The sequence below is a fragment of the Malurus melanocephalus genome, unplaced genomic scaffold (genome assembly GCF_030028575.1).
Source record: "Malurus melanocephalus ecotype Western Australia unplaced genomic scaffold, MMel_1.1 scaffold_17, whole genome shotgun sequence".
In the NCBI taxonomy this organism is placed as follows: domain Eukaryota; kingdom Metazoa; phylum Chordata; class Aves; order Passeriformes; family Maluridae; genus Malurus; species Malurus melanocephalus.
Window position 1 is genome coordinate 4156800 of NW_026623249.1, and position 16319 is coordinate 4173118.

Below are 16319 nucleotides of genomic sequence, written 5' to 3' on the forward strand. Positions count from 1 at the left end.
CAGGACATGCAGTTAGCTTGGCCAAGGCAAACTGTTGGATTTTTTTTTTTTGTTTTGTTTTTTAATAAATTAAAACCCTAGACTTATTGGTGTTTTTACAACTCTGGTGTGGTTTCCGCCTGTCTGACCATGTGTCAACCTTTGTAACATTGGCAATAAACCATTAAAAGTGACTTTCCCATGAGCCCTGCCCATCCTGACTCTTTGTCCTGTGCTCGTGTGTCACAGTGAGGACACTGGTGACTCTCTCAGGTTAAGGCCCTGGAGCACCCAGGAATTTGGACAGACATCAGAATGGACTCACCTACCTCTGCACTGCATGTCCCGGGTGGGGCTGAAGGTGCTCCACACTGTGAGCCTGGGRTAGGAGCTGCTGCTCACCAGGAGGGGTCATCAGGACTGGGGCTGATCCCCCCCTGCTGTGGGGACTTGGAAGTTGTCTGGCTGCCTTTCACCCCACAGAGCCCGGCACAAAGCACACACCGCCTCTAACTGATGCGTGTTGTGGCTTTAATAGGATTTAATTTTTTTAATATACATATCCATGTGTTTAAATATATTTCTTATTTAACAGTTGTTACCAGCCAGACAAGAGCTGCCAATCTCACACTGATATGGCTCCCTACAGCAAGACAGTCCTGGGTGTAGGATCTGCCACATCTGCTCGCTCACAACCCCAGGGAGAAGCCTCCACTTATGCTGTGGGCACCCACCATGAGAGGAGCATCATGGCAAAGCAGTCTCAGGGACAGGCATGAACTGTCCCCTAGAAGTAGGGCTCCCATCCCAGCATGCCTCATCCCTGCCTGCAACAACACAGCACAGGCAGCCAGGACTCTCGGGGGCGCTGCTTGAGCAGGGGTGTGGGACCAGATCTGAAAGGATCTCCACAGGTCACTTCAACCATTCCGTGGCTCTGAGACCCTGGGGCTGCCCCAGATACTTTTGATGCCATCCTCCTCATCCCTCTGGCAGGACAGGGGTCTCCAGGTGGGAGGTGCCCTGAATTAGCCCAAGCTTGGTGTAAGAAAGAGAAAGGAGCAGAGAAGGTTCCTGAACTTGATCCCACCTGTGCATGGATAAGCTCCTGAGCGCAGAAAGTGATGGCTGGTGTCTCAATGGTCATCTCTGCCTCTGCTCTGCTTGCCCCAAAACTTCCCCCATCCTGAGCACGGGCAGAGTCCGTGCCCCACAGGGGCAGCCTCGGGTAGTGTCCACCTTTCCCTTCAAAGGTGCAAGTCACCTCAGCCCCTCAAGGCCAGCCCAGTGCCCCATGGCATCACGGCAAGACCCTGCTCTTCACTGATCACTAAGCTCACTAGAGGTCCTGCTGGCTATGAGTAGATGTACAGGAAAAATAAACTCCCCMCACACAACCTGATCAACAGTGAAACAGAGAGGAAGGAACCAGAAAACACAATCCTCCATGAAGGTTGCAGTGGAGGGCCAAAACCCATGACCTGTGAAAAGGGTATCCTGCATACAGGCTTCTTCAACAGCTCCTCCCACAGAGAAATCTTCTCTGGGTAGAAAGAGGAATTTATGCATTTCTTGGGGTTCTCTGGATGCTGGGAAGACTGCTGTACTCATGCAAATGTGCTGCATCAGAGATCTGATGTGTTGTAGTTAGGAGGTGCAGTCAGGAGGAGGAGACAGCACCCCACCAACACTGGTCATGCAGTATTGCTGCTCCTGTGGCCAGGCAGCTGTGCCAAGGGCCACCAGGGACTGCCCTGGCAATGTGGGAGCCTTGGGTCTAAGAGCACCACTGTCTCTCTCTGAGGAAGATGSTGCTGCCTTGTGTAGGTGGCGGCAGCCAGCTGAGAAACTTCTCTCTGCAGTCCAGCTGCCAGTTGGAATGGAGAGCCATGATGAGGAAAGCAGGAACAGAATAAAAAGGGGAGAGAAAACAGGACCAAGAGATGCRGCAGTGCCATACTATCAAGGATTGGTGAGAAAGGTTCCTGGGGAACAATGGGGAGAGGGTTTGCAGGAACCTCCAACTTTCTCCAGGTCCACAAACATTAGATCTGTGTACCCTGAGGAGCTATGAGCAGGACATCTCCTTGGAGAGGATCCCTGAGCTCCTTTTGAGCACCAAGTTGTGATGAGTGTCACCACTGTGGCCACACACCCCAATGCAACCACCAGAAACAAAAGGACAATGTGAGTGAGAAGATCAAGGGCTGAAGGAAAGATGTGAGTTTGTAACCTACAAAGATCCAGGGAGAGGAACAGGACATACAACACCTACACTGGACATCCTGTCTCCCTAAAGGTGAGCATGTAAACTGAGTGTGTGCAATGAGATGGGGTGGAAATGCAAGCTTGGAGGGCACTGCTGAGCAGGTACCTCCATTAGCCGTATGAACCAGGGTATCGCCAGGGTTGTCCCCCTCTGAAAATGTCTCTGGCAGCAGGATGGAAAGCTGAGYTCTGGGAAAGGAAGGGGACTTGGTCTGTTGTGAATGCCCTGGTAAGGTTACATTTCTCTTACGAGGGGAGACTGTGGGAGCTGGGCCTGTTTAGTCTAGAGAAGGCTGAGAGAGGATCTCATTAATGTATTTAAATATCTCAAAGGTGGATGCCAAGAGGATGATGCTGGATTGTCTTTAGTGGTGCCCACTAACAGGACATGGCCATAAACTAAAACTCACGAGGTTCCACCTGACGTGAGGAAAAACCTCTTTACGTTGAGGGCGGCAGAGCACTGGAACAGGCTGCCCAGGGAAATCGTGGGGTTTCCCTCTCTGGAGACATTCAAAACCCACTGGACACATTCCAAYGTCACCTGCTCTACGTGACCCTGCCTTGGCAGGAAGGTTGGACTAGATGATTGCCAGAAGTCCCTTCCAACCCTAACCATTCTGTGATTCTGTGATGCCCAGTGGACATAAGTGGGAAGACCACTGGAAAGCCTTCTATGCCAAAYTGTTCCATAGCATGCTCTGCACACATGAGGTGCCAGTATCCTCCAGCTGTTCCAGGTAAGGTCTGACTTGAAAACAGAGAATAATAATATAAAAAATAAACCCTAGGGGGTTTTTGTAAGCTAAAAGAAGAACTGATTTCTTCATGTACCCGAGCAAAGCTCAGAGCAGCAGCCCAGTCATGTTAAAACCATCATTCCCAGCTCATCTGTAGGGAGGGACCAGCACACTGTGGCACTGAGGGGAAGGGAGTGGTGACCTCTTATTAGAAAGCACAGCAGTGCGACAAGCTGGGATCGCAGCTACTCCTTCCTACCACAGGCTTGGAGCAAATGGCCTTCCTGGCCTCCTGCCTTGGGGCAGCTCCAGTGCATATTTCGAGCTTCAGCAGCCCCAGCATTTCTGGCCACGGTGCAAAGGGGAGAGAAAGGTGAGCCACGTGTTCCCTCATGCACAAGTGTTAGGAGAAACCGAGTGGAAAAGGACTGAAGAGGAGAGGGACACATTCACGCTCTTTGGCCCTTTCAAATGCTTTCTGACCACAAAAGCATCTGCATCACTGCCCACCACAGCTGAACTGTCACGAGAGAAGTTTCTCTGGAGGCGAGGAGAGTCTGGTGCCATGACCCCCAGCCATACACAGGGAGTGCAGAGGGGCTGCTCAGCCAAGGCCCCCTCCCGCCAYACACCCACACTCACGTGGTACATCCTGACCACCTCTGTCAAGTGTTTTTTTGGTCTACCCTGAGCAGATTCTTCACATGAAGGTGCTTTTCCTGGTGGGGGAAGAGGGTGGGACTGGGGCAGGGCTGCAGGGACCTGGCAGTCAGCACTCGTTTGCTCTTTCTGGAAAGAAGATTTCRCGGCATCGCTGGACTGTGTCCTGGGGGGACTGGACACTGTGTCCTACAGTGCGGGGGTCATCATAGATTTCATAATCGTTCCCTCCCTGCAGGGGAATAGAAAATAGGGACAGCATTAGCAGGATCTTGCCAGAGCAACCTCATCTGTGAGTCCACATTTTGCTCTGTCTCATGGGGAGGTGGGCTGGAGCCAGAGCTGGGCAGGCAGGGGCTTGGTGGGCAGGGGCAGGCAGGACTGTGTAGGCCTGGGCGAGCAGAAGAGGCTGGGCTGGGAGCTCTGCCCCCTCCCTCCTGCCTCCCTACTCAATGCCAGGGGAGGAGCATAGAAAAGACAGGGAAGGTCCCAGATGAGCAAAGCTTGCCCAGGAGTCTGGGGTTAACCCCTGCCGTGCCTGTGGAGGGGCTAGCAGAAGGTGGGATGGGCACATTTGGGGAGCAGAGGCTGCCAGCATCTGGAAGGAGCTGAGTGGATGATCAAGCTGATCTAAAGCAGGAAGGAAGCATCATCCTCCATTGCCCTAAAGGGAAGATGAGGCTGCTCCTGCTGTTGACGAGTCCTTTCCTAAGTGCCAGTGGCTTGTTCTGGGTTGTGCAGGCCACAGGAGTGGCTGCTGCCCTCCCACGGGTGCTGGGGCAAGGAAAGCAATGCTGAGGTGGACCTGCTTCCCAGCACAGCAAATCCAAGGTGATTTCCCCATCAACCAGCAGACCTGCTGCCACCATGAGAACAAACCATAGCACATGGCAGCATCTTCCCCAGTCACACCACTAAGGGTCTGTGTCGGCACCAGTGGGACCACGAGATCTGTAGGACCCATGATGGAGCAGCAGGAGAGAAAGCAGCCATGTGTGGGACAAGTAGGGCATACTCACAGGGGTTGTCTCRTTCCCAAAGAAGTGGATGGTGTCAAATCTCTCGTCGTCGAGCACATTGAGGCAGTAGCGCTTGTCCCAGCCCTCTGGGAAGACATCAAAGCTGATCATGCCACCTGCCAGAAGGGAGGGCATCAGGCAACGTTGCTGGGAGCTGGCACAGTGTCCCCCACCCTGGGATGGGCAGGAAGATGGGAGGRGGCGGGATGTCTGTGGGGAGCCCCCACCCCAAACAGCAGCCACAAACACGGATCTGCCTTGGTGTTCCTCTTGGCACCTAGCTAGGATAGTGGAAGAAGCTGTTCCTATGACAACAGGCTGCAGTGACATCAGCATGGCTGGGGTGACATTAGCACAGCTGCCCTGCAGGCAAGCAGGAACCAGTGGGTTCTTCCCAAGAGAGGCATCTTTTGGTGGGACATTTTGAGTCACACCTCGCAGCTAGCACCAGCACATTCTGTATCCCAACAGGGGACAATGACCTTGGAGACTGGCACAAAACTCTCTCCTAGATTCCTGCCTGGACAACACCGGCCTTTCTAAAACCATTGTTCTGATGCTCCCTAACCGTGCACCAGGACAGGGGACATGTTCCTCCCAAATAAAGCCACATGTATGTTCAGGTGTCGCTCAGAGCCAGAGATACAGGGATTTGAGCTGGCATGTGTGTCTTCCTGCCAGTCAGCTCGCCTTCTCCAGGCAATCTACTGGAATATCCACCAGAAATCCTGGAGTTTCACACTCATCTTCTTAAGTGATAATCCTGCCTCTGTAAGGAAGGGGGTGARCAGACAGATAATCACAGGGACAGTCCCTGCGAGAGGAGAGGCACCAAGGCCCCGGGYTGTTCAAACCCATGCAAGTACTGATGCTGTGCACCTCCCCTTCCCAGCTGTTTGGAGTGTCCCTGTTGGTTTGGAGATCCTGAACCAAGCCTCCTTGGAGCCTGAGAAGCTGCAGATGGAGCCTATGTGTCCAGCTTGGAGCATAGAAACTGGACAGGGCACTGTGACAAGGATGGGAACAAGTGCCCTATGAGCTCAGGGGTGGGATGTCCTCAGGCTTGCAGCAGGATCCAGCATCAGAGCAGGAGCTAAACTTGTTGACATGCTCTCATTCTGCATACAAAGCCATTTACCTGTGAAATGTCTTTCACTGTGTTCTAATCCTTTAAACAGAGCTGGGCAGCAGAAGGGGCTCCTGATGCTAGCTGGAGCAGGTAGGAAATGAAAGGGAGAAGAGGTGATGTGACCAGCCAGCGCTGTCACTCGCCTTGGTAGAGCAGAGGCCTGGGGGGGCTGTAGAAGATCTCCCATCACCTCTGGGCATCCTCCACAGGCAGGGAGAAGGCACATGCAGCCAGCCTGGCAGAAGAACTGTGTTTCCACGTGCCCTTTTTTTGGATGCCTGACCTGAGACACCCCACATTTTCTTTGTGGAGGAGCAGGGGGCCCACAGCTCCTCTTTATGTTTTTATAGAACAGCCTGGGCTCTTCATGGCCGCTTCCCAAAGTCTGAGGAGAAAGGCCCATTGTCCTGCTCTCACACCCTGTGCCTGAGGGGACATAGCAGCAGGGAMCTTGTCTCTCTCTGATGTGACAAATGGTGTGTGCCATTGCTGCAGGAGCACAGGATGCCCCTGGCAGGATGCTGAAGGCAAGTGAAGACTCTCAGAGAAAAGCTCTTCAAGCACCAGAGGGCCTGGGGTGTCACYCACGGCCCCAGCCTCACCACCCTCTTGCCCTTTGGCTGCGCTGCCACATGGCACCTTCTTATCTCACACCCCTGCAAAGGGTCTTCTTCCAGCACTGTCCCCACAATTTACACACCCTTGTTTTTCTCCCTGTCCTGGCCAGACTGCCAGGATTGCTCAAGCCCCTCCTTCAGCTCCTTGCCTTTGGTCAGCTGGCTGGCAGAACCACCCCTATAAACAGCCCTGCAAAAGCACCCTGCAAACTTCTTACCTCATGTCAGCTCTTCTTCCAGGAAGAAAGATGTTTCCCTTGCAGTCAACTGTCCCAAGAAAACCCCAGAGCCAGGACATACATTAGGCTCCTGTCTCATTCCCAGAGAAGAGTGCCTGTGCCTGCGGCTCTGCTGGGTGCCCTGATGCTGATGCTTGAGCCAGAACAGACTCACTGGGCAGCAGTGGTCTCCACTAACTGAAATTAAGGTGGGGTAATGTCACAGGATAGAAACTCGCCTGTCTGGCCGATTTCCAGCCAGGGAAAACTGCAGCACAGTTTATTCTCTGCACAGATGCAAATATGACCCCCCCCCGTGGCAGCTCTCCAGGACTAAAAGCTCCTTTTGCTCTTCCCAGAGTTTCCAGACAYTCGGAGGGAACTGCTGGGATTCCTGCTCTGCTTCACAGAATTTTATGGGAAACATAAGAAAGGCAAAGCCAAGGAAGCCCTCCCTGCTCACCTCGAGAGAAACGCAGGCCTTTACCAGCAAACTCCCTCTGCAAGGCTGCCACAAACTTCTCCCGTATCCGCTCCTTCTGCAGAGGATAAAGAGGAAAGGGAAGAAAAGAGAGTTTRAATAATCAGAAGTTGGCTGAGTCCCACAACCTACTGTAACCTGTCTGCTGGGCAACTCTGTTTCCTCCCCAGCTGCACTGGGTCCCAGTGTCATGCCATTTAGCCAGTTCCACCAGTCCTGCCCAGTGTCCAAGTAGGCCACCACCTCCTCACTGCACTGGGAGGAGCAGATCCCAGACCTTCCTTGGTAATGAAATGCAATTCCTTCAGTTTCCCAGAAGCCCAGTTGTTAACCCAAAGTCTCCAATTTTGCTTAAAAAGTCTTGCAAAGACCAACTGTTCCCTCAGCCCCAACAAAGCTTCCCCAGGCAGAGGCTGGTATGAGCTCTGGCCAAATCCTCCAGACACCTGCTCAACAGATCTGCCATGGTCCTTCCAGCACAGAAAACCCATTAGTTCCAGCTCTATTGGGGCTACGGGAGTGGGAGAGAGAACATAGCTGCTGGGACATCTTTGGGTACTGTAAATGAGGAAACATGCCGTTCAATAACTGCCTTGCTCCCTGGGGCTCTCCCACGGCACAGGGAATCCTGGCTGGCCACCCCCATGCATTGGTTGTTCCCAGGGAAATCAAATTTCTTCCATTCATCTGTGTCTTTCCTTGGGTGTTCTGACTGCCCATCCTGTCTCCACCTTGTTGCCCATGCACAGCTTGAAGCTGGACCTCCCTTCTCCTTAGGAGAGGGGGACCTGAGATCTCTGGTTGTGCAAAACCAGCAAAGGGGAGGGTGAGTCCRTGTACCTTGTCCAGCTCGGAGAACTCGATTCGCTCCTCGGGGGTGCAGCTCCGTCCGATGGGGGAGATGTTCAACATTCCATTGCGAAACTCAATGAAGGTCCCTCTGTGGGTGGGCAAAGACACAAGGTTACTGGGGCAGGGACGGAAAAACAACCTTTTCAGGAGAATGGCTGCTTAGTGAGGCTCTGCAAGAACATGCAGGAGGAGAGAAGCCACGCCCACTCTTTACACCAGGCACAGATCAGGCATCAACAACTGCTTAAGGTCCCAAGGGGCTCAGTTTTATAAAAAGAGACTGTGACAGAAGAGGAATAAACAGTTCCTCTGTGCTCTGGGGATAGGCTCGAAGAACAAGCTTATGGGACATGACAGGTAACATTCTCTGATGTGGTAACTGCAAGGACAGCTATTGCCTGGCCTGGACCAGCTCCCTGGTCAGACTGTGGTATCTCTACCCTTGTGAGACTTCTAAGAAATGCTGTGTGGGCTGGGTGAAGCTGGCAGTACCTTGGGGCAGTGGATGGCGCGGGTCAKTGTAACTCGCTGTCGATGTCCGGCAGCAGGCTGAGGAGCAATCATGGCCTCCTTGTGGGACACAAATCAGGGTCTATCTCCCTTTTGACCCCTGCACCTTTGACTGCAGCTCTTATCTAAGCTTGCACAGACAGGATCCAGTTCCTGCTGGCCACCCTCGCCTTGTGCTAGGGTCACTTCTTGGCTGCTTCCTCGGTGGGCTGGCTGAAAGCACTGAGCTGGCAGAAAACTGCTCCCTTCTTTCCTTTCTGCTGAAAACCCAGTTACTTCTGTTTGCTTATTAAGGAGCCAGACAGGTATACCAGCACTGGTGGGGCAGAAACAACAGGGGACAGCAGCCCTGCCAGTGTGAAAATAGAATGAAACTCTTGTGCAAACCTACCTGGAGCAGGGAGATCCCCTCCCCTGTCCAGCTGAGGACCCCTGAGTTTATTGTCCTTCCCAGTTCTGCCTGCTGTTTCTCTGTGATAAAGTGCTTACCACGCTGAGTCTKGAGGAAAAGCTCTCCCCCTCCCATCTCCTAACATGGTGAGGAACATCATGGGGAATGGACACAGAGGCAGCCACACCTGCAGCTGGGAGCAGCATCTCTGCAGCACAGAGGGTTTGGTGGCTCATACCCCAAGCCAAGACATGGGAGATGGGGGTTAAAGTCCTTGCTTTGCTAGAAATCCCATAAGCCTAAATCCACAGAGCTACTTGGGAGCTGAAACTCYGCCAAGGCTGTTAGGTAACCAGACACTAGTGAGGCAACCAAACAGCCTTGAGGGTTCTGGGTCCCAGCCCATGCTTTTGGGAGCTTGTTCATTCAGGAGTCCTGTTGCAAGGAGCCACCCTAGCCCCTCTCACTGGTCCTTGTATTGCCACATAGTGACTCATATCACGCTACTAATCTGGATCACAGTTCAGCAACTTCCACCAGATTAATTTCAACCCAACAGTTCACCTGCTCACTGTACAAACACATGGGGAGAGCATGAAAAAAAACTGCCGCAGCAAGGGGAGAGCAGAGCTGCTGTTGCCAGCAGCCTTGGGTGGCTCACACATTCTTGAAACTGTGGTCTGACATGGGGTTTTACCATGCACCCACCCTGGTTTAACTGCAGGCTGCCTCTGAAAGAGGCCTTCCTGTTCACCCCTTCCACCTTCATGACATCTGCTCTCTCTCTCTCTTTCTGTGCTAACAGAGCCAGCTGATCCAATAGAAGACGACCCCTTCTTGTCCTGGTAGTGGTCTGGTCTTCCTTCAGCAGAGGTGTACCAACCCAGCTCACCCTCTGGACGCTGGATCTCAAGGGGAAGAGCAGAGAGGAACACATGGTAGGGAGCAGGACAAAGCCAACCAGCGACACTGGGTTAAAAACAGTGTGAAACTGTGTGTTCAGGGGCTGGACTTCCCATCTTAAGATCCATTGTTTGCCTGTTTGGAAACATACACTACCAGTGATGCCTGATGTCCTGACCAGTAACAAGCTGGTACCATTGTCCTAAATGAGATACATATGGTRGCTGCACCCTGCTTCCCAGGGAGGAAAATCCATGGGACAAAAGAACAGGCATTATGCTAAAACATAGTGCAGACTCTTCAGAACAAAAACCCTCCTCTGTTATTTGCCCAAGGTGCCCAGCTCAGGGGGACAGTGATCCTACACAATGCCTCTGGATGCTAAGATAAAACCTGGAACAAGACAAGCTCTGTAGCTCAGGTGTTTTCAGGAGAGATCTGGAGCTCAGCTCCCCAGAAATCAGTGTCATGACTGCCACTCGCATACGCTTGGGCTGTTACCGTTTCTTGGGCAGCTTCAGCAGTGCCATGTAGTTGAGGCAGAAGTTGATCAGATCCTGCAGCAGCTCCTCCCCCAAGTGGTCCTGAATGGCCTGCAGAAAGAGAAGGGCAAGTGAAGATGCCTGACTTCCCATGTAGCCCACCTGRAAGAGGCAGCAACTGGGGAGAAGAGTCGTCCCATCCACCTGGGTGGGGCGGGTGCTGCTCTTCACAGGGCACAGAGCAGGAGAGACATGGCTGCAAAGGGAGCTGGATTTACCTGCTTGGAGACCAGCTGCCCATTCTTGTATTGAACTGTGCCATTCTCCGCGAAGACGTAGTCAAACTTATCAATGACTGAGAGGGAAGGATACAAAAGAGGAAACATTACCACTGCTTGGGAAAAGGGGCAAAAAGGACTGGGCTCAAGACTGAGTGAGCCATCTTCCTGCTTGCTTCATACTGTGCTTTCCACAGCTCCTGTGCTCTGCAAAGGGCCACTGACCATCCTATGCTACTCGCTTTCCACGAAGTGGATGAGGAGATTATCTTCTGGTCACGGGTGGGGAGCTGACGCACGCAGGGGGAAACGACCTGACCGAGGTCACGGGCTGAATCAGTTGCAGGACCAAGATAAGGGCTCAGAAATGTCAGGCTTTCAACCACTTACGTGTTACTCTGCTCTCTCCTYTGCCTTCCCCACTGCCAGGCTGCTGGGGTGATGTGGTTACTGGTTATCTAACTCCAGCCCCCCCTGCAACCCAGACRCGCAGCACTGGCGACTCAGCAATCAGCCTCAGCCGGGAATGCCTGGGCCTCCWTCCACTAACGAAGTGGGAGGCAGAGCTTGGAGCCCAGTGGCGCTTGTCATCCATGCAGGAGAAGGAGAACACGGTAGAGGAGGCAGGCGCTGCCCCCTTGTCCTCCCACTCCGTGTTCTACCCCATGTCCCCATWGGAACGTGACGAGGAACCTGCGGGGACCCCACCACGGAGCAGCAAGGAGGCGAAAATTGCCTGGGGGGCGTGAAGCTGTCAGAGCTCGGATGAAGCTCGTACAAAACTGACGCTGGAGCCGGCAGCATGGATTGGACCATCCCTGCCTGCCCTCCACACAGGCAGAGGGAGCCAAGCGGCAGCTCCCGCCGGTAGCCACTCCAAGGGCAGCTTCGGGGTTGGATTTAGGGCACAGGTGACCCCCGGGAGACCTCGTCCGCCGTGTCTCACCTTCGTCCCCTTCCCCCAGCTGCTCGGCTATCTTGGCATAGTCGGAGCCTCCCACCACGCCGATGTGCACCCTTTCCCGCAGCTCCCGCAGGAACGCGTCCACCTCCGGCTCGATTTTCTGGCGGGGAAGCAGCGGGTGAGGCCGCGGCCGGCGGGACGAGCTCCGCCTCACTGACCTCGCCCCCCCAGCGCCCCGCGCCCCCGCGCCTCGCTACCTGCCGAGCCGGTGTCAGGGTCCCGTCCACGTCGAAGAGACAGAGCACCCGGCCCCGCGCCGCCGCCATCCCGCCCGGGCTCTGCGGGCGGGGGCGGGACCGCGGGAGCTGATGGCGGCCGCCCGCCCTCTGGGGCCGCACGGGCGGGACGTGCCGCGGCTGCGGGGGACTCTTGCTGTGCCCCCRCGCCTCCACGGCCCTTACAAGGATGCACTAAGGTGCGAGTCTTGAACGGCTTCCCCGCTTCGGCTCTTTCCTTAAATCCTTTTAGAGCCCGAAGGACTTTGGRGGAGGCTGTGTGTGGCGTGCGTCTCTTCACGTTTGCTGTTATTACTGCAGAGCTCCCCGGAGTTGAGGGGCCGTGGGTCTGGATAGAGCTACGTGATGAACTCAGCTCCTCTGGGGGTTTCTGTGTCTTAGCGAAGGGGACATGAGCAGCACTCCTAGCTAGTGCCGCACCTTGCTTTTCCAATAGGATGCTATTAATATTTTCACTGGGTAAGTGAAAATACTCTGCACAAAGCAAGTAGCTTTTGCTTTGACCGTTCTACTGTTTACCCCACGAGTCATTTAGGATTTAATTAGACCATCTGGTCTGATCATATTCATATGGCACCGTATTATGCTGGCCTCATATGTGACAGTGGACAGCCCCCCCATCTCCTACAAAAATTTCCAAATTATTTTCCAGAATCAGAACCAATCTATGTGGAACATCCAATGCTTTCTGCTCAATAGTTTGCATTCTCTCCCTCAACGGTGCTCAGTGTGCTGAGCTAGGTTGGGACTGGGGAGAGATTTTTTTTTTTAACAGTCTGATTGTTTTTTCCCTCAGTATCATTTGCTCCAGAATATTGTGCAACCCCTTTTCTTGGTTTTCCACCAGATTCCTCCCAAAAGGAAGCATTCAGGTGGCTTTACAGATTCTGGTTTTTGGTTTTGGTGGTTTTTTTTTTGTTGTTTGTTTTTTTTTTTTTTTTTTTTTTTTTTTTTTTTTTTTTGTATTTGTGGTTTATGATTATCCTGCTCCCACTCAGTGAAAAGGGTATGTACAGAAACAATGTTAATAATTTACCTCCGTGCCATTGCCTTGGACAAGGTTTACCAAAACATCCTCAGCTATTTTCTGGGGAAGACATTAATTGTGTCCAACAGGATACCTGTTTTCATACTGTTTCTTTGAGTTACCTCCACAGCATAGYGAGTCAGGCCATCTTGGATGGGCATTACACATCACTTGCCCCAGCATTGATGTTTCTGAAGAACCTGTGGCCTTCTGGATCAGACCCCGCTTATGGGCTCCCACCTTGGGAAAGGTGGACTCTTTTCTCAGATGCACTGAAGCTCCCAGAATGGTTTCCTAGAGTACAGCTACTTTTGTATGCAATTGWGTGTTGAATTTTTAGTTCAGTTTAGGGTTATGTTCCTTTATAGGACTTGTCAAGGTGTGGTTACACATTTATCATCAGTCAATGCGTGGACACTTACCCCAGAATACGAATACTTCCAAGTGGGCCTCCCATGGCAAGCTGATATGTGAGTAGATGCCTTCCTGGATTTGGCATGCTGGAGCACCAGAAGCCAAGAAACTGCTCACCCACGCAGCAGAGCTGTGAGTTAATGCACAGGACAGCCCTGGGGTCAGACACACAGTGAATTCCTGGCGTTTCAGGAATGCAAGCCTTTATTTTTCATAAACCATGACATGGCATGAGGAGGACCCTTCCCATGTCTGGGTGGAAGTGGTGTGGAGTTAGAAAACCTATTGTAGCCCAACCTGTTCCATGGTCTTGTCTCCTGGCTGCTCCTACCTGCAGCTTTCTTGTCTGGGGGAGACCTCCATCCTACCTCTTGCATTGACAGTACTATGGGCACCCCAAAACTGGGAGCTGCTCTCACCAGACTCAGGTGCATCCTTGTGCTGCAAGCAGCAGTGCCACCTCGGGGCACTTTCCAGAATTGGGAAATCTGCTAAAATACAWGTCAGTGTTCAGACTTTCACACTCCTGTAGTACCACCAGGTTTATGCTACCAGGAGAACTTTCCAAAACCTGAATTACCCACTGTGCTCTCTCAGCTTGTCCTGCTGCTTTGGGAAGTAATTTCATGTCAAAACGCCTCTCTCAGGAAGCATCTTGATGGCCATTTGATATCAGCTGGTGAGGACTTGGGACACCTTGGTTTCCCTGGGACCATAAACCTGCCTTGTGGTGAAGTGCACAGCTGTCCACAGCTGTGCCTGTTCCCTCGCTGCGTTAGCTCTGACAACAGGACCATCGTGGCTGTTCCGATTATTTAATACTTGGCACTTTGGCACTCCAACCACTCCTAATACATCTGCTTGATTGCTGCTCGGATAGGCAGCAGCTGTCGCCAGGAATAAAATCTCTATTACTAGCAGGAAAGGCCAGGAAATTTTGTTTGCAGTTTAGAAGGTAAGCTACTGTGAGCACTGGCTTATTCTCTGTCTACAGCTGCCATTAAAGTTAAGGTTTTACTTTTAAAATTTAATGTTTAAAAAGTATTTTAAAAAAACTTATTTAAAAAAATGTGTTTTCCAGATCTTTTATGTGGGGCTAGTTCTAGTACTTGGTAGCAAACCAGCACCACATCTGAAGAACACAGSCAAAAGAACCACAATCACACATCTTTGTTCTAATTCCCTTCTGGTACAAGACCTCTTCTGTACTGCACTGATACAGACTGTTACCCAAACAGCAAACTGTGTGGTTTATCATTTGCATGSTATCAATAACCATGTAGAAGGCTGAACCAAGCAGAATTAATTTGTTCCCAAGAGTCAGATATCTTAGGCAGCGCTACATAATCCTCACCAATATCCCCTCTGAAGCTCCAGAGGAACCCAGCCATGAAGTCTACTTTTTAGTTTACTGCTCTTTCTTTTTCCTTTTGAAAGTAGCATCAAGGCAGTCAGGAAAAGACTTTTTCCCACGTTAAAACTCTGTTATGTGTCTTCTTCAACAGCAGATATTATACATTTCATACTTGCACACTTAAATGAGCAAGAGCTAAATAAAATCTGTACAGACAGAACATTGTCATTCACCTCATCCAAGCTGCRTCAAGCCTCAGGAGTATGGTTTTAAATACTGGGGTACTTAGAGAAGAAAAAAAWTCCCAAAAAGTATTGCTAGTGGCCAGTTCAAGAAAAGGGCAGTGGCCACCACTGCTTCCAGCAGCAGCACCTGGCACAAACTGCTTGGACAGTTTCTCATGCAGCACTTTCCACGTGAGACAAGAGTGAAGGTAATGACTTCTGGTCAGGTGCATTTGCTGGGCAGCTGTGCGGGCACATGCATTCAAACAGGAAAATATGTTGTATTTCTTTTTATTGTAATAGAAAAATCCCACAAGTAAATCAAAACATCACTTTCTGCCTAAAGACATTATTAACATTTTTAAAATGGCACGGGGGAACCTCAGCAATACAAGACAGAATAGTAAGTGTGGGCAAAAGAGTTCTGTTCCCTTTCAGGAGTTCAGTTTCCCTGCCCCTTTGTCCATCACACTGAAGCTCATAACCTATATACACTTACGTACACTTCTCAGTCTAGTTTATTCTCGGCTGGGTGGAACATTGAGGGCACAGTCCTGCAATTTACACATAACCATCTTTGGAGAAAATAGTTTTCCTAAGAGTCCTACAGGGTACAGGGGTCTCATTACCCAGTAAGACCAAGCAAACAGGATTCCCTCCTACAGTTCTTTTGCCACAAAACACAAGAGTAGGTCTCGAGCCCAGGAGACCCCCAGAAGCTCCTTGACTATTGCGAACAATATATGGCTGAATGAAATTTCATCCAATGACCTTAAAGTAGGAGCATTATTTCTTCAAAGGGGTTGCTCAGGAGGGGAAAAGGCAGATTGCAAAATGCACGGGATKAATGTCTTCCTTTTTTTTCTTGCTCCCTGAGAGGATGCAAATACTCCTGAACTAGGCGGCCAAGCAGAAGCTAGGCTCAGGASATCCAAAGTGGTGGACATAGAGGGCATATCCTCATTGCGTAGGTGTGTAGGGCAGAAACCTTGGTAACAGTGCTCCCACCACAGGCAGCTGTGCCTGAAGTGATCGTCTGCTGAAAGGCAAGGTACCAAACGAGCACACCAGGATGTTGGGCTGCACTGTGCCAGCTGGAATATACCTGCTCAACTGAGGAAGCTCCAAGATCTCTAACATGATCTACAGCGTTTTGTGGCAAGGTCATGTGTGTATTAAGATGAAAGGCTGGCAACACTTCACAGACATGTATGGGAAAAGACTGGAGATAATMCATATACTAAACAGGAAACCTAAGCTATGGTTTAGAAAAAAACAAACAGCAATCCTTCCTCCAGGAACATCAGAAGGCATTCAAAACTGACTTTCATAGATAATTTTCTGTAAACAGGACATTTTGAGGGAGAAAGATTGAAAGCTTTTGTGTCAAGCCATCTGTACTAACTGCTACAGTTATGTCCAAGTCCAGTCCTTAAAATGAAATGCTTAAGGAGAAATTGATGGCACGAGTAGAGAATGGCAAGGAAAAGAAGCATCTGGGCTGCAGGGGCCACTGTTGTGCCTTGAGAGCAGGTAAATGCAAAACTGCAGAATGGCCTGACAATACCCTATT

At 51.4% G+C, this 16319-nt stretch overlaps 1 protein-coding gene across 1 annotated transcript; it reads right to left on the reverse strand.

Annotated features, from left to right (window-relative positions):
* Positions 1-39: 39 nt before the first annotated feature.
* On the reverse strand, positions 40-11802 carry PMM1 (phosphomannomutase 1). The gene is made up of 8 exons (XM_057389138.1): positions 11689-11802; positions 11474-11591; positions 10528-10604; positions 10269-10360; positions 7952-8051; positions 7094-7169; positions 4667-4782; positions 40-3879 (listed from the first exon to the last, which is right to left on the reverse strand). The coding sequence occupies exons 1-8, from the start codon at positions 11755-11757 to the stop codon at positions 3757-3759; spliced, it is 771 nt and encodes a 256-aa protein (XP_057245121.1). The 5' UTR covers positions 11758-11802; the 3' UTR covers positions 40-3756.
* Positions 11803-16319: the final 4517 nt, after the last annotated feature.